This window comes from Lingula anatina, chromosome 2 (genome assembly GCF_051362555.1).
Source record: "Lingula anatina isolate TDL-2025a chromosome 2, LinAna3.0, whole genome shotgun sequence".
NCBI classification, from domain to species: domain Eukaryota; kingdom Metazoa; phylum Brachiopoda; class Lingulata; order Lingulida; family Lingulidae; genus Lingula; species Lingula anatina.
The window spans coordinates 36,596,091-36,616,816 of record NC_141768.1 but is presented as its reverse complement, the minus strand read 5'-3'; the positions used below and the strand labels follow the sequence as shown (position 1 = coordinate 36,616,816).

At 35.0% G+C, this 20,726-nt stretch overlaps 1 protein-coding gene across 5 annotated transcripts in view; it reads right to left on the bottom strand.

Moving 5' to 3' along the window:
* Positions 1 to 20,726, bottom strand: part of LOC106163915 (delphilin) — a 25,523-nt gene extending 4,797 nt beyond the window's left edge. For 3 of the 5 annotated variants that reach the window (XM_087004195.1, XM_087004198.1, XM_087004197.1), the window contains exons 1-26: positions 20,578 to 20,726; positions 18,784 to 19,298; positions 17,704 to 17,891; positions 15,669 to 15,823; positions 15,221 to 15,358; positions 13,311 to 13,469; positions 12,866 to 12,957; positions 12,409 to 12,524; positions 12,110 to 12,180; positions 11,710 to 11,858; positions 10,890 to 11,036; positions 10,313 to 10,475; positions 7,259 to 7,407; positions 6,739 to 6,903; positions 6,353 to 6,390; positions 5,799 to 6,057; positions 4,832 to 5,431; positions 4,404 to 4,501; positions 3,608 to 3,689; positions 2,961 to 3,032; positions 2,526 to 2,653; positions 2,057 to 2,125; positions 1,677 to 1,763; positions 1,238 to 1,306; positions 875 to 961; positions 591 to 720 (exon numbers count right to left, since the gene is read on the bottom strand). In XM_087004195.1, the coding sequence (XP_086860321.1) occupies positions 591 to 720; positions 875 to 961; positions 1,238 to 1,306; positions 1,677 to 1,763; positions 2,057 to 2,125; positions 2,526 to 2,653; positions 2,961 to 3,032; positions 3,608 to 3,689; positions 4,404 to 4,501; positions 4,832 to 5,431; positions 5,799 to 6,057; positions 6,353 to 6,390; positions 6,739 to 6,903; positions 7,259 to 7,407; positions 10,313 to 10,475; positions 10,890 to 11,036; positions 11,710 to 11,858; positions 12,110 to 12,180; positions 12,409 to 12,524; positions 12,866 to 12,957; positions 13,311 to 13,469; positions 15,221 to 15,358; positions 15,669 to 15,823; positions 17,704 to 17,891; positions 18,784 to 19,153 (3,781 nt within the window). In that variant the 5' untranslated portion in view covers positions 19,154 to 19,298; positions 20,578 to 20,726. The remainder of the gene's footprint in view (positions 1 to 590; positions 721 to 874; positions 962 to 1,237; positions 1,307 to 1,676; positions 1,764 to 2,056; positions 2,126 to 2,525; positions 2,654 to 2,960; positions 3,033 to 3,607; positions 3,690 to 4,403; positions 4,502 to 4,831; positions 5,432 to 5,798; positions 6,058 to 6,352; positions 6,391 to 6,738; positions 6,904 to 7,258; positions 7,408 to 10,312; positions 10,476 to 10,889; positions 11,037 to 11,709; positions 11,859 to 12,109; positions 12,181 to 12,408; positions 12,525 to 12,865; positions 12,958 to 13,310; positions 13,470 to 15,220; positions 15,359 to 15,668; positions 15,824 to 17,703; positions 17,892 to 18,783; positions 19,299 to 20,577) is intronic. The other 2 variants (XM_087004199.1, XM_087004200.1) reach the window with 2 other exon arrangements.

Sequence of the window (20,726 nt, the reverse complement as noted above, 5' to 3'; positions counted from 1 at the left end):
AACAGAAATGTAAAATTTTGTTTTTTGCAGTAATTCTGAATGCAATTCATGACTATGTTGAAGGTTAGAATATATCTAATGACGTTATAGCTTATAGTCTTATGCTTTTCAGGGGCGGATTCAGAGATATTTTCTGACAGTCTTCCAAATTATCTTTGTTGATCCGTTCTTCATTTTTGACCGTCTTCCGACAGAAAAAAATGGATACCCGTCAATGTAAACTTGAAAATCTGACCGTCTTCCGGAAGACCCAGAAGACGCCCTAAATCCGCCCCTGCTTTTTGACTGTGAGACAGTTGACAGATTAACAGATGGAGAGCCAGTCTGAACCATGGACAAACATCATATCTAAATGAGTATTTCATGACAAGCATCATTACTAAGAAGAAGTTGGGTAATAAGATATTTTCCTCAACTTCCATCATCTGAATGCAACCTAATTGACTTGCAATTTTTCTTGTAAAAGTATAAAATGTGGAATAACGTCTTTCAACAAGGGACACATCATTTAAGATATGACTCCTTCTCATTTGAACTTTTGAATACGTAAAACATTTTTCATTAAGTTAACAAAACTTAGATGTTCCAACCTTTTGCGGCATCTGGCACAGAGGGCAACTCATCTCTCATCTTCAGCACATCTGGGAAATTGTCGTGGACAGCATTGGCCAACACATGCAGGAATGTGGACCTGTTGTCACTGGTCTTGGTGATGTCAAGCTGGAATTACAAAAGTGCTGTTTCGACAAAAAAAGTCAAAAATTCATCAAATTTGTAAACAGTGAATTTCCTTAGGCAGAAACTTCACTCAACCTTAATTTGAAACCAAAAAATGACTTTTAACTAGAAAACAGAAAAAAACAAAAAGTTTTACCTCTGTCAGGAATTTAATCCTAAAAGCAGCTGCCTGTCCCACCCTCTGGTTGCCTTTGTTCAAATGGTTTCCCATAGCCAACACAAGCTGAAAAAAATTTCCACTGATGACCTCATCTTTTTTTCTGGTGCACAAAATACATTAAATATTCTTTTAAGACATATCTGTTTATCTTACTCAAGTCTTTTATGGGACATACTATTCACTTTCTAATTTCAATTAAAAACTTAATGCTATCAGAATGGTTGCTAAGTGTCATGTCCTGAGGACAACTAGTCAAAATTTGTGGTAGATTTTAGTATTAATTACTTTTTTCTACAAATGAATCATGGTTAGAAATAGGTGTTCTTCACATACACATACCTCTAAAACTTTTGCTAGTTTTTTACTCTGTCGTAATTCTTGAGATGCTTTTTTCATGCATTTTAAACTCTGAAAGATTACAAATACACATTTGTGTTTATGGATTCCAAATGATGAGGTCCAGACACAACAGAATAATTCACAATCACATTAAAAAAAAACAATGCTCTAAAATCAATCATGTCTATCTGTTTCTGTGTCCAGAACATGAAGCTCATTATCATTTGTTATCAGTTTTTTCTTTTATACGTAACAATTTAATGTACAGGAGACCTGACGCATCCCATCTAAAAAACTTATTGTTCAAATATACAAAGCTAATAAACTTTTTCAGTAAGTACTAAGTGCTCATTAGATTCTAAATAATCTTTAATATGTAAACATAATTTTAAAAGTACTGCTGACAGCATAAAGATGCCATCCTAAGGTGTTATCATACTTCTTTGACTTCCTCCACTTTTTCAGCAAAATTCACTTTGAAAAGTAATGCCTGAAGTCTTTGTTGAAACCCTGGGACTCTGCTGATCTATAAATACAAAATACATTTGTCATTTCAGTCAAATGAATCAGTGGAACTTGCAAGAAGTAAATGTACATGTTGATCGGCTATTGAGATGATATTGCCACCTTTGATGTAAAAGGCAGATTTCAGAAAAACTGACATCATAGATTAACCCCAAGAAGAGGTTTTACTTTAAATTACTGTGTGATCAGAGTATATAAGGTTGTATGCATTTTTTTTCCTTACACATTCTGTATAATTTTTTAAGATCTTGCAAAAACTCATTGTAAGTAAATTTTTAAACAGTATTTAAATACCTGGTAGCCAAACTGATCTGGTTTACTGAGGCTGCTTACAGAGCCAGTGTAGGCATCATACCGCTCCACCTTAGAGACAGTGTATAAACATCAGTTTTGTATTACTACTATATACATAATCATCAACAACATCATCACCATTGCTTTTAGCAGTACAGTAATTACTTGATCTTTTCAATGGGAGAAAATGGTGATTTTTACAGATACTGTATTTTTTAAAACATACTTTCTTAAATTAAGAACATTCCAATTGCATGATGGCAAAAATAGCAAAAAGCAGGCTATTCTATAGTTATATTCTATATAATAAAGGAACAACAAATGCTAAACAGAAATTTAATAATTTTTGTGAATATATCTGAAAGTTTGACAATTTTTGGTCATGGAAAACATCAAGTCATTACCACATTATTATAATTGTGTTATTTTTGCTATCATCATCATTTCTACTCCCTAGTTTTAAGCTCACCTCATCAGAGTTAGGTGAATAAGCCAAGAGCTGCCTGAGCACCTCTGGCTTCAGGATGTTCTCATCAATGGAGTATAAAGCATCACGAATATCTACAGCCTTTCTCTTCATATGGCCCAACAATATAGCTGTGGAATAAATTAAGTCAGCGTTGAATTGGCATAAGGGTTACTTTGCCCAATACACCATTTTCACCAAATGCTATCTTACTTACACTGACCTAAATACTTTCACCTATTTATCTTTCATTGTAAAAAATTAAGCAATTTGAGTGAAACCAAAATATGAACTAGTCTAACCACAATGTTATTATTCAATAATGAAAGTGTTATAATTTTTTTTCAAATTATGTAAAATATCTGATAGGCCTAATTTTATAGAAATTATGAAACTACTCTATTCCTGCCTTAAACAAGCTCATCAACCATGACTTACCTATGTTATATGCCTTCTTTGAGTTGAGTATGCTATCTGAAGTCTCTTTCTTCTGACCAGTGAATGACTGTGCTGCAATGTAGATCATAAATCTTCAAAGTACCATGATAGTTTTGTTTTTCAAATATAAAATCTTAAACAAAAGACTTTTTCACATCAAGCACTGTATTTTAGCAATACAGCTGCATAGCTACATGTATGCTTTGATAAGTATTACAAAGTAACTAAACTCTCTTTCACAAGTTTTTCACAAGTGCAATTTCTGCTGTTTACATGGAAGTTAATTAGTTGGCCGTGTAGAGTGTGGGACTCTGTACAGGTAACTTCTTACATGAAATTCAAGCTATCAAGTTGTACATCTCTCAAAACATACTGGTACAGCTGGTAAGATATAACACAAAGTTTGAAGAGGTGGCCTAAAGTATTTTGAACAAAGTGCACCTTCATTTATTACTTGTTGAAAAAGGTCAAACTCCTGAATATGCTGTACCTCTCCATTACAATGTATACATTTTTAAATTATTAAAATATCTCCTGAAAATAAGTATGAAATGGTGGAAAATGTTCAGAAGTAGTCAAGAAGCTTCTTACATGTGTTTCAGGGCATGTTCAAGGGGTTTGTTAAGATTTCAACCACAATTACTAACCTGACTTGGGTCTCCTGGCACTAAACTGCTGCTCCAACTCAAGGTACTTGACAACATCATTCAGGTAGTCATTTTCACTTATCTAGAAGAAAGGAAAATGCCCAATAAATAGCAGCCACAATTAACCCTTATAAATCCTGATGCAAAAGCGTGGAGGAGGTCAGAACTGTTTCACAGCCCTGTTTACACAAAAATTATGTACTACAGTGTAACTGACGTGCAATACATTTAAAATCCTCAATGCCACAATTAAAACTGCTGAGAGTAAGTTTGAAGCAAAAAATGTGTAAATTTCTCATAAAAATGCATCCTTTATTAAAACTGTGAAAATCTACAAGGACAAACAAGGTGGCGGAGAGGCTACAGCAGTGAAATAATTTTTTGAATAGGGAATAACTTGACAAGGATCTGTGATTGAAGCATCTAAACATTCCTCACCAAGGTAACTATGGTATGGTGATATGCTAAATGAATATTACCGTGTGGCATACAGTGTATCTAGCTGCATATCAGTGAATTCCTGGTGTTTTTGTCAATTGATTGAATCAACTGACTTATTGAAAATCCTTTTTTTATGCCAAAAGTGACAAAAAAAAAAAAAAAAAAAAAAAAACTCAAATTAAATTTTCATAATTATATATTAAACAAATCAATTTGGCATTTTCATTTAATGGGATTGAAATGTATTACTTTCACATGCCAGCGTGAGCCTATGTGCCTGCTGATCATTTGTTCTTGCCCTGCACTCTTAAGGGTGCCTATTTCCTATAAAAGCAGTGAAAAACCAGTAACTCACATTCACCTGCCCCCAGATTGTATTCTTGATGTTTGGTGGCTCCACCTTTTCCCAGTTTATTCTCTTCACATTCATTTGGGGAGTTTCCTCCGAGCGAGCTGAAACGAATTGAATAAAATCGATATTAATTATGTCCTTATTGTATTTTTGGTAACCTAAGATTTACATTAGAATTTTATTTCATTTATGTGCACTTTTGTTAATCAATATGTCACTTTGCTTTTAAGGACAATACATAGAAGGGGTGTTACCTGTAGAACTTTGAAAACTGAATATCTTAGGGGTTTTCACTATAAATTTTAAACCTCAAACCACCTAAAGGACCATTTAACATATATCTATAAGGTGTTGAGGTTACATGATTTTTCCAATATATATATCAAAATGTATATCTCAATACCAATCAATTTAAGTAACCACGTACTAACCTGTATTTGGAGGTGGTGGTGGTGGTGGAGGCGGCGGGGGTGGTGGAGGAGGAGGGGGAGGAGGAGGAGGCGGGGGCACACTTGGTGCCAATGACAATGTATCAATGTCTGAGATTTCATTGGCTACCACATCATCCAATGCCTTCAATGCATGCATAGCCTTGGAGTTGAAGGAATCCTGAGAGCGAAGACCTTTGCCTGATTTCCCGTTGGTCAAAGTCTCATCGCTTTCATAATCTACCTCTAAAAAAGCATCCATCCTTCTCCCAGCCTCACCACCACCCATGTTCCTTCTTCGGTGCCCTCCGCCTTTACTTGTTGGGTTATCATTATATCCAGAGTGCTCATGCCCAGAATTATCATGATTATCATTATGGCCATTCTGTTTTGAAGTGGGTATAATTTCATAGCCATGTCGAATTGGTAGGCCGCCATGTTGCTGTATCTGAACTTTGCCCTTGTTGGCTACTTTATGCAGTGCCTTGTCCTCGGGGTCAAGGGTCAGTTCCTGGTCTTCAAAACCATAGGATAACCTGGACACGTGACCTGTCTGGCACTCGGTGTCCTTTACTATCTTCACACGGGGAGTCTTTTTGTGACCTGTGGTGTTAAAAATCAACACAGTACAATAATTAATCGGACAGATACTAAGAATTCTGTCTACTTTGATGATATATGTCTTTTTTTTTAGGGGGGCGTAGGCTTCATGGGTTAAACTAGATTACTTCTGCATAATGAAAGACTATCCTATATGATCATGAAGATAGCTGCAGTATCAAAAGTTTATTAACAGTGCATACTAATTACAATGTATCAGCACCTTCAATATGTTGGTGCCCTCAATGCCAGCTGGCTTAAAAGGAATTGATAATGATGACCATACGTCACTTTCTTACATGTCCTATTCTAAATTAAAGCAATGTGCACATCTTAGAATGATCCTTCTGGTCATGGGCTCATTTCTCACCTTTATGTGAAGTGTATTCTCTCTCCTGGGCAAAGTCTGTACTGTCCACCTGGACCCCAACAGAGAGGCCATCTTGTGTCATCCTGTAGCTAGAGGTCTTCACAGGTCCAGAGTAGCCATTCATCTTTGATTTTGATCTTCTTTCTACATCATAGCTTCCACGAGAAGAGAGTCTGCGAGTTGGTGAACTGGGTCTGTGGTGACGCGGCTGGAGTGGCGGGACTACCGAGTCGCTGTCCCACTCTGAGGAATCGGTCATCTGGAAATATAAAAAGTAATTGGGTCATATAATAACTTATGCAATTTTCTTCAATCTGCAGATGGTAAATGAAAAAAAAAATAAATCGTAAATTACCAAAGGAAAAAAAAAGTAATGCAAATTATGAATTTGGAATGAAAGAAAGAAACAGGTTGATCAAAGTATACTGTTCAACCCTGAAGTCAAAGACATACACGAAACCCCATTTTTCCCTTATTTTTATTTCATACACACTTCTTTATTATTATTTTTTTGTCACTTATTCTAAACTAAATTGTAACAGGATAAATCTTACCTCACGTGGTGATTTCAATAAATTTGCTGCTTCACCCACTGAAATATAACCAAGAGAGCATTATGGAAGGTGTGCTAGTTTTCATTCAATATGAATGTGTAAAATTCTAACACATTAAGATAGCAAAAAGCCACTGAAAAAATGAAAACCACTAGTTACACAGTTTTCTTCAGTCCATGTTAACCAATTCAAATGGTAAACATAGTACAACCATGCAAAGCAAAACAACAAGTAATCATCATTTTTTTAAACTAGGACCTCTCATTATTTTTTCAATTCTTCACAAGAATCAAGTGAATCAAAAAGTGTTCAGTGAATCAGCCCAATAAATTTACAGGCAAACAGACAACACAAAAGGTGCACAAAAAGTGCAACACCGTGCATACCAAAATTAAATTCATCACCCTGGTTATAAAAAGTGACATCTCCCTCCTTGGGGGCAGCAGGGAGTGTAATCTCTCCTATATAGCTGTCCATTGGAGTGAAGCCCCTGGGGACACCAGATGATGCACTACTGTCTGACATATAATTTAGGTCTTCCCCTCGTGGACCTACAAAACACAAGCAATTTGAAAAATCTGCTTCCCAAACGTATATAAGAAATCTGCTTGGTGAAAGTAAAATATGTTCCTCTATAAGCAAGAAAATATGTTATTCAGAAGGACGCCTCTATGGTTTGTCAAAATTTAACTTAGTTAAAATCCTATCAAAAAACTTTGTATACAGCTGTTTGTAAAAGTAACAGAATGAAGGGGGGAAACATGAAACAACCTAGAAAATGACATGGATGACAAAATATTCTGAAAATTATTTAAAGGCCATAAAAAAATACTGTAGAAGATGGAAAAGTCTTGGAAGATGCACCTACATGCACAATGAGACAAATGTAAAATGAATTTTCCTTACTTGGTTGGTCTGGTGTGGGAATGTTGAGTTCTTTTCTACAAACTTCCTGATGTGTTTCTGATAGCAAAGGCAATATGGAGTACCACAAGGCCTGCTTGGATGGAGTGTCCAGGATGGCACACACGTCTTCCATCAGGTGGTAGATGTTCCTGAACAGACACATAAAGAATACTGTGATTTCAAATTGACATCTTATGATTATTTGTTTAGTCATTTAATTTTTTACCTTGAATTTAATTTTTAAAATAAACTAGAGGATCAGAGAGGCGATACCGCCTCCGAATATTGTACCACCAGCTGGAGCAAGCGCATTTGTATAGACCCCCACATACACAAAATAAGGGACACAGCCACCAGTCTTTTGCTTGACAAGCTGTAAAAATGCAATCAATAAGAATTTTCAAAATATGCAAAAAAAAAATATATAACTTAAAATGGTACAATCAAAGTTAAGTTCATCAAAAGGTAGGTCAAAGGTCAATTTCACAGTAAGATTGCCAGTATATGACTTCCTATTCAAGTTCAATAGTAACAATGGACCTATCTCTGCCAGGTTAGGAGTTAAAAGAGAAAGAAATTAGCAGAGTTCAGTTCATGGTGAAAAGTAGGTCAAAGGTCAATTTTAAGGTCACATTTAGATTGCTAGTATATGACTTCCTATTCAACTTCAATAGTAACTTTGGACCTATCTCTGCCAGTTTGGGAGATAAAAGGGAAGCAAAATTTGCAAAGTTCAGTTCATGGTGAAAAGTAGGTCAAAGGACAATTTCAAGGTCACGTTAAGATTGCCAGTATATGACTTCCTATTAAAGTTCAATAGTAACTATGGACCTATCTCTGCCAGTTTTGGAGATAAAAGGGAAGCAAAATTTGCAAAGATCAGTTCATGGTGAAAAGTAGGTCATAGGTCAATTTCAAGGTCACATTTAGATTGCCAGTGTATGACTTCCTATCAATGTTCAATAGTAACTATGGACCTATCTCTGCCAGATTTGGAGATAAAAGGGCAGCAAAATTTGCAAAGTTCAGTTCATGGTGAAAAGTAGGTCAAAGGTCAATTTCAAGGTCACATTTGGATTGCCAGTATATGACTACCTATTCAAGTTCAATAGTAACTATGGACCTATCTCTGCCAGTTTTGGAGATAAAAGGGCAGCAAAATTTGCAAAGGTTAGTTCATGGTGAAAAGTAGGTCAAAGGTCAATTTCAAGGTCACATTTAGATTGCCAGTATATGACTTCCCATTCAAGTTCAATAGTAACTATGGACCTATCTCTGCCAGTTTTGGAGATAAAAGGGAAACAAAATTTGCAAAGGTTAGTTCATGGTGAAAAGAAGGTCAAAGGTCAATTTCAAGGTCACATTTAGATTGCCAGTATATGACTTCCCATTCAACTTCAATAGTAACTATGGACCTATCTCTGCCAGTTTTGGAGATAAAAGGGACGCAAAATGTACAAAGTTCAGTTCATGGTGAAAAGTAGGTCAAAGGTCAATTTTAAGGTCACATGTAGATTGCCAGTATATGACTTCCTATTCAAGTTCAATAGTAGCTATGGACCTATCTCTGCCAGTTTTGGAGATAAAAGGGAAACAAAACTTGCAAAGTTCAGTTCATGGTGAAAAGTAGGTCAAAGGTCAATTTTAAGGTCACATTCAGATTGCCAGTATATGACTTCCTATTCAAGTTCAATAGTAACTATGGACCTATCTCTGCCAGTTTTGGAGATAAAAGGGATGCAAAATTTACAAAGTTCAGTTCATGGTGAAAAGTAGGTCAAAGGTCAATTTTAAGGTCACATTTAGATTGCCAGTATATGACTTCCTTTTCAACTTCAATAGTAACTATGGACCTATCTCTGCCAGTTTTGGAGATATAAGGGACTAAATGGTATAATTTTGGAGTTACCATAATGTGCCATAAATTTCCTACAGAAAAAAATTAAGATAAAGAAAAGGTTATTTTGGTCAAAATTCTTGAATGGGAGGTGCTTTGAAGTTCCAGATGTTCAAATTTGATGAAATAATGTCATTTTTGACCACAAGTTGTCTGCTTTGCCAAGCCCGCACATTTTGCTTTCACCACCAGTATATGACTTTTTGATAAAGCGTAACTCGAAAACCGTATGGAATACAAAAAAACGGAGACCACCTCCAGTGTTGGGCTTTACATGCTCTACAAAATGCAAAAAAGAATGGGTGTCTAGCATTAACGGTTCCCGAATTAGAGACAATTTTCAGTTTTGATATCTTATGGCCGCTACTCCCGTGAAAATGCACCGATTGACCCCAAATTCACGGAGATGAAAGATGACCTGAAGGGTAACACTTTCCATTAATATTATTAGTTAAGTCTGTGTGGTGTCTGAATAAGAGCGCAAAAAAATTTTTTTTCGGCAAAAATTTTGTTTTTTTGAAAATTTTGGCCCGTTTGACCTTGAAATAAAGGTCAAAGGTCAAATCCAAGGGCATATTTGAAATCTACACATATGACTTTTGGAAAGCTGTCTGTAGAAATTTTTCCCATAATTCCTTCCGTAGGGGAGATAATTAGCATTTAATTTTGCCATTTTTGGACAAGGGTGCATTGCAATGAGTGCCACACCTAGACCCCAATACCGACAAAGCCCAAATTTTACGTGGAACGAGTTGAGATTATAGGTGACCTAAATCCAAGAGATGGGTATGGAGGCCCTTACCGTCTAGGAGGAGAAGCGGTAACGGTGACTTGGCGGCGGAGCCGCAGGAGCCGGCGGAGCCGCAGGAGCCGGCGGAGCCGGCGGAACATACGGGTCGGGACTAAAACCATGAGTACCGCCAGCGCCTACGCTGGTGGTACAATTAAACTGATTACACATTTAAAACTGAACAAAACTGTTTGCTTTTTAAACCAAAATTCTAACTCTGACCTTTAATAACATCATATTTTTTAATTGAATCTCACTTTGCTGATTTTCATATAAAGTTCATTAGAAATATTTCCTTTCAGTATTTTTATACATTTTTTATTGACTCAATTATCAAAATGCACAATATATTTACTCCTTAACATACCTCTTTTCTGCATATATCTGTAAAGCTTTCTTCAACAGAGACCTTTCCCTGGATGTCAGCAGGTAGTCCAGCTGCTGTTTAAACGAGCCCAGTGTGGCATTCTGATTCATGTCGGCACTACCCCAACCCCAGTCAGGAGGAACTGGACTGTGGCTGGGACCAACTAGAACACAGCAGAACAGGTCATAATGGACTCAAAAAGATGAATAACCTGGATTCACATTACAATATGTAATATCTGAAATAAGCTTTGGTTAAATGCAAATTCTTTTCTATTAATACAGCTAAAAATTTTGCTTAGATGAAATGATAAAATGATGAAAACCCAAAGCAAACCAGCTAATCCAAAGAATGTGAGAGTGAATCAAGGCATAAGAACATCCGTATCAAAAAGCAGACATCAGAAAAAAAAAACTTCAACATGTCTTTCCTTTGGTTTTCTCATTAGAACTCAAATTAGTACCAAGGCATTCTAGCATACTTAGTAGGCATTACAACTAGCTTATTTGGGATAAGTTAAAACTTAGTAAAAGTAAGCAAGAGAGGCACAACACCCATAGTTAGTAGTCTAGCTTACTTCCTAAAAAAGGCTTTTTAACATTGGTTTGTTGTTGAGGTGGTGGTGGAGGGCTATCGTCTTCCCCATCCAGAGCATCTATGAAGGAAACCATGTTAGGTTTGCTGCCAGAGACACGGCTACTACTACTACTTTGTTGCACAACATCTACAGGGAGAAGAACACACGACTATACAGAGAAATCTTAAGACATTTGTAGATATTTGTGACAACTGCAAAGCATCTTTCTGCAACTGACTGTTGGACAAGTTTTAAACAAAACAAAAAATTCCTCAAAAATGCAGAGCGTTAATTATTACTGATCAGAACTATTAACTAAACTTTTGTGCCTCATAAGATTGCAATGTCTTACGGAATAAGAAATTTGATGCTTTGCATTTGCCTTTCAGTTTGTCAACAATATAAAACAGGATAGACACTTTTTAAATGAATTGTTCGATCAAATTAAGGGAAACAACTGAATGATTTGAACAATATGGGAATCATTCTATTATATCCTGTTTTACATAACATCACAGGTATAAACCCCCTAGAAGTTATTCCCATCACCAAAGAGTAGAAGTAACAAGTATTTGCCAAACTAATTACTTAGCATTTGGCAAAAATCTTTGAATTATAATCATAAAGTTAGTTCAGATAAAAAAGGGACATTAAGTAGTTAATTCGATTTGAGGTCACACAAAAAAAGAACAAAACACCCTAGACAACATGAACCTTCCAAGTAACAATATAAACTGGATGCACACTATTTCTTAAGAACCACAACTAATTAGACAACAATCACAACAAATAATCAGTTCTAACATATTCTAAAACATACCCATCAACAAATGCCTAGGGACATCTATCTGCTTGATACAGTAGTCTTGGTGTGCCTTGGACATGATGGGGATCACAAACACCCACAGCGTTCTCTTGGATGGAGTGTCCAGTAAAGAAGACATCTCCTTCACAAACTGTTTGATGTTTCTAAGAAGATTGAAGAAAATCATAAGTAAAGATTTTCAAATTATCTGGAATCATAACTATATTTTAGATGTTCTGAAATCATGAAATATTCTATAGAATTTGACAATTACATAGTTGTTAATCTGTATTTTCTGGAAGTTGACCGCCCATGTTCAAATGGTAACTGGCATATCAAATGCTTCATGAAATTTCTTTTTGTTTTTTCAATATGCCACATAAAACAATGACAGCAGAGAGCATTGCAAACTCACTTTGTTTGGTTGTATCTAGACAGTGCTTTTTTCAAAGAAGACTTCTCTTTTCCAGTGAGCAAAAATTCAACCTAAAAAGAAACCAAAAATAAATCAAATGAAATATATAAAAACAATGAAAATGGACATCATTCAAAAACCATTCATAAAATACTATAAAACATCCATCTGAGCATCTTATTAATGAAAACTGTAAACTCTGCTTGATAATTTTATCATAGATAAAGGTTTATCAGTAATTTGTTTAATCCTTATTAATTATGTAACAATCCAACATGTGTAATTGTAGTAATTCATACTTTTTGTTTAAAATTCTTCCCCTCCCTGTCCACCACTTGGCTAGCCTCTGTCAGCCACCCTGAGGATGTCTGACTGGACGTGGAAGACTGGTCAGACATAGGGCGCACTGTGGAGACTGAAATTATTGAATCATGTGGAAAATATAAATGAAAATGATTCAAGCAGTTTCTCTGAAATATGTAAACTCTAAATATGAAGAGACTTCCACTTGATATGGATAACATATACTTTTGATTTTTACTTTTTTAATGCTGATTGTCATCTCTTTATTTTTTAAGCTCATTGTTCTAAACTAGTTTTGGAGGGATGTGGATAACATTTACTTTAGATTTTTACTTTTTTATACTGATTTTTATCTATTCATTTTTAGGACTATTGTTCTAAACTAGTTTTGGACTGATAAAAGCATTAAGAACGGTAATTTTAATTAAAAGGTATCAGTACAACAGAACTCACATCCATTCTGGTCAAACTGATGCAGAACTTCCAGTGTGGGAAAACTTCCACTGCCCTGTAGTAAACGCACTAAGTGACTATGGCTACAATGTCTGAAATGAAAAAAGTTTGAACACTGAAATATAATTTAGAAGACGCCGACACCAGTGTATTCCTAGACCTTGATATCAACATGCATTTGTATACAATAACTTTTTGTAAATAAGACAAAAATATACTAAAATTAAGAAATCAGAGAGTAAAGAAATATATTTACAACATCAAATTCAAATGTATTGACTATGTTGAGTAATTCAGACAATTATTAATAGTGTTGCATTTTCTCTATTCAGTGCATCTACTGGAATTATCTATAATAGAACACCAGAGTAGTGCTAGCAGTATTGACTTCCCAAATACTTCTCATATAGTTTCAGTCAATTTGTTATCATCCCTATACATTTACCTGACATCCAGGCCATTGAGTTTCAGTATACAGTCCCCATGGACCAGTCCTGCCTGGTCTGCAGGGCCCCCGGGGTCTATAGACTCCACATGTACAGGGTTGTGACCGCGGAGAATAAAGCCAAAGCTACCATCTTCAGGACGCTGTATTCTAATATGTCTACAAGGAATTGAATTACATGTATCATAATTAAGATATGTGTTTACTTCTGAGCAGTTAATAAGCCTTTTATTTAAACTGCCTTAAAGTAAAGATTTGAAAAGAATATGTAACAAAATATATTAACTTATAAGAAATATGGGCTATCTCTTTCAAGATGAAAATGTCAAATGTTGTTTTTTTTCCAAAATTTTACAAAAAATAAAATAAAAAATAAAAAACATATTTGACAAATGCTTCTTCCATATCAATCATATCAACTCTCAATCAGATTAAAGTACATACAAAAAATATAAAGTGGAAAATAGTTTTTTTTTCTCTGAACATATGGACCTAAGAATATCTGACCTTTTGTTAATATTCATTCACATGACTAGTTTCAATGAGTAGAACAGCGGTACCACCAAACACATTGATTACAATTTCCTCCTTTGTGATTGATGTTTTAGTACAACTTTTGCGTAACCACTGTTCATGTGCAAGAAACAATTGGATGGCTTAATTAACTCCAAAGAATAGTATCTGAAGGTAGAAATTACCATCCACTCAGCAAGAAATCAATAAAAATGTCAATGAATTAACTGCCCTGCTTTTAATTATCTTAAAATTTGTCCTGGTCCCTAAAGTATAATAAACATGTGATACCGTAACTACAGGTTTGTTCACAGTGGAATACAAAAATAGACAGGATAGATGTTTTATAGTCTAAATATAATCTAGTATAAAATTTCTTGTAAACAACCCAGCACTCCTTGATCTGTGACCAGGCACAAACCTACATGTACAATCAGCAGAAATCTATGACTGACATTATACTTAAAAGAGATCCACTTGCTTATGAAAAGTACCTTCATGGAAAGCATTAAGTCTGAATAAATTCTGTGCATCTGTGTCCAATGTGAACAGGCCACATACTGCACAGTAGCAATATATTACTGTAATACTGTATGCTGAAATCATTGATACAGTTTCCTGGACAATTACATACAATATCAGGCATGTAACAGGAATTTTAATAATGGAACTGAAGCATACATAGTGCTGATGGGTTACCATGTCAGATTGCAGTCTGAACAAGCATAGATTTTAGTTGCTGGCTATGGTTACTTAAGGCTGATGCTGGAATCCACAGATGATGGATCACCAATATATTTCCTAAGACTAATTACACCAAACCTCCATTAACTACCTTCCAGCAACAATATCTTCCATGAGGGGAAAACATGTACATGTCACTTTCAGATATCACAAACAACATGTAGAAATTAGTACAACTCTTTGATATACTGGTAAGTTAAACCACCACAGGAGACCTAGACCTTAGAGCCAAAGGCCATATATTACATTTCACCAAATATATAAAAATCAATATGTACAACATGGTTCATGTTTCATGTTCCCATAAAGGTCAGCCTACCAGTGCTAATATGCTTGACTGCACACGCCTATTGAACCTCAGACTTTAATATTGCTGATAAAACTTTTATACCTATTGATAATTTTACCAGTATAATAAACTCTGTTTGTAAGCAAAAACTTTAAATTATTTTTTTGCTTTTATGAAATTTTGGGGACAGTTTTAAATCAGCACAATTTTTTCAGGTTTAACAATATTATTGTTTTCTAATTTATAACTATATCTGATTGAGAAGTATTTTGTTGTGGGATTTTTTTTCTTTGTGATTCATCTAAAGAGATGTTAACGAATATATTCATGGTACAAATGAATGAGTGGAATAAGTTAGTCTTACCTTGATTCTGTCCTAAATGTTGGAGATCTGGGAGAGTCCGGGTGACTAGATACATCACTTGTGTCACAGTCAGACATCTGAGGATCATGTTCTAGTAGCTGATCAAACCGCACTCTGTGCTTCAGTGGGACAAATAGCCTGTGCATTCAAAATATCTTAATATAACATTTTGTGAAAAAAAGGGGTTAGCATTTAACTGCAGAGGATGAAAGAGAGAAAAATGAATAATTATTCTAATTTATTACTTTGTATCTTATTCAACATACATTTAAAATTTAATTCTGAACTCATCAAAGATGTCTGGCATTTCTGTGCTGCTTTTCACATCTGCTTTTTCTGGGCTTTTTACATCAAATTGAATACAAAAATTTCCCTTTTTCTTTTTCTTGTAAATTCTACAATCATTAATGATGTGAGGATTTGGTAGGAGAGTATCATCAAGTATTACCTAATATCTCTGAGGAGTTTCCTGTGATGAGCAGTTTTCAGAAGTATGGCTAGTGCTCTGGCAAACTTATCAACCTGTCTATCTTCAGCATATTGTTTCAGGACACCAACAACTGCCATCTTCTTCTCATAATCATTGCCCAGTACATCATTCATCTGACAAAAAGAAGCAGTTTTGTTATATATATTCCTAATTAGTATTTCATCTTTTTACATATGACCTTGAGAGTTCCAGTGAAATGACTTGCATATGAGCGTTTATGAGTTTTTAGAACATATGCATGTATATGCATATGATGGAAATGGATTGACCTTGCCAACAACAACAACCATATACCAGAACAGATATTTAAACTGGGAAATATTTTGGCGATGAGCTTCAAGTTGTATGTACACCTTCTTTTCAATCAAAGAAATGATTGAATTTTGCTGTAGTCATTTCGTTTAGTTATACGTTTTATTGCTACTAAAGGAGGCATTCTTTACATGAGGAGAAGCACGCAGACACGTACAACAATAAAACTGCAGGGTACTTGACAACTGTTGAAAAAGCACTCTCAAATGATAGAAATCTGAGCCTCCCTTTGACCCTAAACAACACTAAATGCTAGGCCAACAATACATTTCATACTACAAGAAATACTGCACTTGTTACAAGGGTTGTGAAGCCACAGGGGATGGTAATCTTTAAGCTATCCTAAAAGCACACTCAACACTGCCCATTTACTGGGATATATTGAACATCCCATTTGAATTGTTAATCAACATATACGGTATTGATTTCCCTTCAGCTTATAAAAAATTAATACCTGTGTGAGCGGTAATTTCTGCAGTAGCACTTGAACTACTGCTTCAAATGCAGGTCAATAAATCAGCAACATACAGTAGTGAACAAAAAATATTCTTTTGGTGTTTAGAACTAGTCCATTGAAAACATGACTGCTAGTACACATGTAGTAGGTTTTGTGTTGTTATTGTCTTCCTACTACAGTTGTTCTCTTTTTAACTCACTTCAGAATTGCTACAGGATAATTTTTTCAAAATGTTTATTCCATATCTATTGTCACTTCACTAGCATGTTCAAAAATCAATACATGATTATTAAAAGGATTAAAAAAAGGTCAACAGCTGGATACAACTGAAGAGAGATAAGTCAAAACAATACTTATTCTATTGTGTAAGAACAAAGACATTTATGGGTATTGACTTCTTCTATTACTCACAAATAGCACATTATATCCTTTGAAAATGAACTTGTATGAAAGGTCAAGTTTATTGTCATTCAAGTCTGATTGACTTTCACTCTTTCACATATATAAGAATACAAGGTAAATTACTGGTATGAAAGCAGACTTTTCTGTAGATTCTCAACCAGCAGAGAGTAGCTCAATGAATTCTAGTAAAAATAAAATCCTCAAAGTATGCTTTTTTTATAAATTAAACCCGAATTTTCATTTAAAACATTAAAATGGGATAAAGGTTTGTGTTGTTTATTGTTTGCATTAAAATATATAAATAAACTAAACTTTCATTCCTGCTAATGATCAAATACATACTGTATTTTTTGGTTTCACTGAGACTGCAAATAAGTAATTTCCCAAGATATCATACAAAAATCAATGAAAGTATTTAAATACCCACCACAAAATTCCCATAAGAAATCGAGACAAAACTTTCACATGTGGCAGAAAAATGGTTCCAAAAAAGGAAAAAAGTATAACATTACTAGCATATCACTATTCAGTGGAAAGCAAACAAAGCAAAGCAATTAGCACTTGCCAATGCAGGTTCTGTGTCATGACTACTATGCTGCTAGTTCATCATGACCAATATTATTTTATGCACTTTCAAACAAGAGCCATCAGAATAATTGTCAGCAAACCACTGTTTTAGCTAAGCTTTTGTAATCACCAAATCCCTCGTGCTCATATTCTGTTATAGTTTATGTTAATAATAAATTCATCCATGCACAACTTGGTAAACGCAGAAAATTCAAGTACTACAAGCCTGAAACAGTTTATAGAAATAAAAGTTACCTTTCCAAATAGTTCTTTTGCCTTCTGTACTCTACTTCCCTGAGATTTCATCTTGGTCTCCATAGTGCTTGTCTGCCTGTTGATAGGAATGATGGCCAAAGTGAGCTTATTCAACTGGGCATCCAGGAGGGGCTTGACCACATTGAAGTTGCGGATCTTTCTTCCATTTACTTCAAGAACTATATCACCTTTAAAATAAGTGATGGAACATTTATCAATATTTAAAGAATACAGGAAGTAATGGAGTAATTTCATAACACTATACTGAAAAACCAGAGAGAGGATCATAGGCACATAAATACTTATGGCATACAATATAGGAACAAGAGGAAACATCAGAAAAAAGGAGAAACATTTAAACAATCTATCACTCAATGTTATTTATGTCTTTTCACTTAAAATGTTACCCGCATTAACTGCTCCTTTGCTATGCTTCCTTGATACATTCACTATATCTCGAACATGCAATACGTTCACTATTTACTGATTAATTATTGCTATGCTCACAGCATGGAAATAACAATGGTCCAGTGTCTTATCAATAAGTTATGGCATGTTATCTTTTTAAGTCTATAGGGCCCCTAAGTGCAAAGCTTCCAAATCTGACCACTCTTTGAACATTCTTTCATGTTTGAATGCCTGGCCTATCAGGCTGTTGTGAAAGGAAAGAGAGTTGGGGGAATTTTAGGGGATCATGTGCTGCAGCAATAATTCAGAGCTGTAGCTTTACAAGGTTAAATTTTCTGTTCATGTCTGGTTTTACTAGCTAGAATTTCAAATGTTTTATTAACTAACTGTTTTATGTGCCTACTGATCAATGTTTTATGCACAGTGGTATTATAAGTGTCAAATAATAAATAGATACAGGCACAGATGTTTGACTTTTAATTTCTCAGCATGCATCTTTCACCCTCATTCACGTACTCCCACAATCAATTTCTTAAACTGAGATTGAAGTCTAGAGTCTGGAGTCCAATTCCTGTTGATCTGAAATCAAGTCACCATTAAATATTAACAAGAAAGGATTAAAACAAAGAAATCATAATTAAACTCAAACTGGACTTTAATAGAAAAGCTCACCTTCTCTGACCCCTGCCTGGTGAGCCGGTCCCCCAGTCTCCACAGAGGCCACCACAACTGGCAGAGAACCACGTAGACTAAGGCCATATCCATAGCGACGTGAAGCATTCAGTTCAACATACTGCACACGTGACACCACTCCCAGGGCAGGGGGTGAAGTTCGACTGTGCTTGGCAAGTGTTTTCAAGGCCTCGGTGGAAAGGTTAGAGACATCATGGGAATCGAGCTCCAGGATCTGATCTCCTGCCATGACTCCTGCACTGTGGGCAATGCTGCCTCGTTCGACCCATACAACATAGCAAGGAGCATGGCCATAGATTGAAAAGCCATATGTCTCAGGCCAACGTCTGTTGTGTGAGTTTGAAGGCATTTTTGATGTTTTGTTTTTCAAGTTCTCACATTAAACAGCCAGTGCATTTTAAAGTACACTGAGTGCATGGTCAGTGTTTTTTGAAAACAAGGTCTTTGAGGAGACACTTGATGGTTTATCTTCCATGGAGAAGCTTCAAAATATGCTGCAATGATATGAAATATAAAATATACTTTTTATTGTGTTAATGTAAGGAGTATTGGTAGTTTAATGAAAAGTGACAGCAATAAGCACACATCAACATAGAATTTGGCCACTGGTTCTTGCATAATTTTCTGAAAAGAATTACATTCAATTACTTGACAAAAAATTGAATTATAAAATCACTATCGTCAAAAATGTTAAAATAAATATTTGACAAATGATAAATACCCCAAAGAGAGTAATGCCACTGACCTTGAGCCTATTTCACAAGGACTAATAAGTTTTAATTTGTATTTATTTTACACTGCTAAAACTAAGTTTTCAACTAATTATATATAAGTCAGATCAGCCTTCATATGTTAAAGCCAATTCTTCACTTAAGTCATTAAGTATTACAGGCACCTGGCATAGTTATAAAATTGGCACACTTTACAAAGTTTTAACAATGAATTAAATTGTTTTATTTTTCAGAAACATTAATTCCACATATTGTGAGGTCATGATTCATGGCACTGCAAGGCACTGATGTCAAATGAAGACTCTACCGGGCACTTTTTAATATCTTAAAAGAATACAGTCCCTTTGGAAACTATCCACCAGGACGACAAGCATCACAATTCTAGCAAAGGTATGTCATATGTCAGGTCCAAATATAAGTTCTGACCCTTGATAATTTCTCTTATTCTTGATCCAACAAGTGTCATAGCCTGAAAGACATGTATCCGTAACACACTGGCAATGACTAATTAAACCAAAGGGCGGGGCATAAAAGAGTGTCAATATAATCAATTTGTAGAACACACTCATGGTGTCATAAGCCTGTTATAAAACTTTTCAAAAAAAAAATTATACTGTGCATGTATATATTTGTATAAACTGGTATAGCTTTTGTATGTTTTAAATCTAATTGATTCCATTGGTACAATCTACAGGTGTATATACCTATTACCATACAATACTACATATGTCCTAAGGGATAGATAGAAAAAAACCATATAACGCTGATCGAGTCGGATAAATAAAAATATAAATAAATATAATCTGATATTCAAAATCAATATCAGTCCCTAATTTCAGATATTGTCTGTCATATCATCGTAAATCATACAGGTTACAATTCCTGTCTAGTGCATGCTTGAACGACATTTCAGGTTTAAAGCTACCTGTATTTCATTTGCGCTGTGTTATTGATCGTATTTCATCGACCCCATTACAAATACTGTCAGCTCAAAGATTATATCACCAAACCTGTAAAAAACAGTACAAATTTCACCACATACCTGTTTCTGGAAATTCCCTGAATTACAAATAATCCAACGCATCTGCTTGTGTTTCCATTTTCGCCATTGATGTTGAGAAAATACAACGTTTTTGCCTACACCTCACACATAAAGACTTCAAAGTGCGCGTGCAAATGTTGTTATTGGCA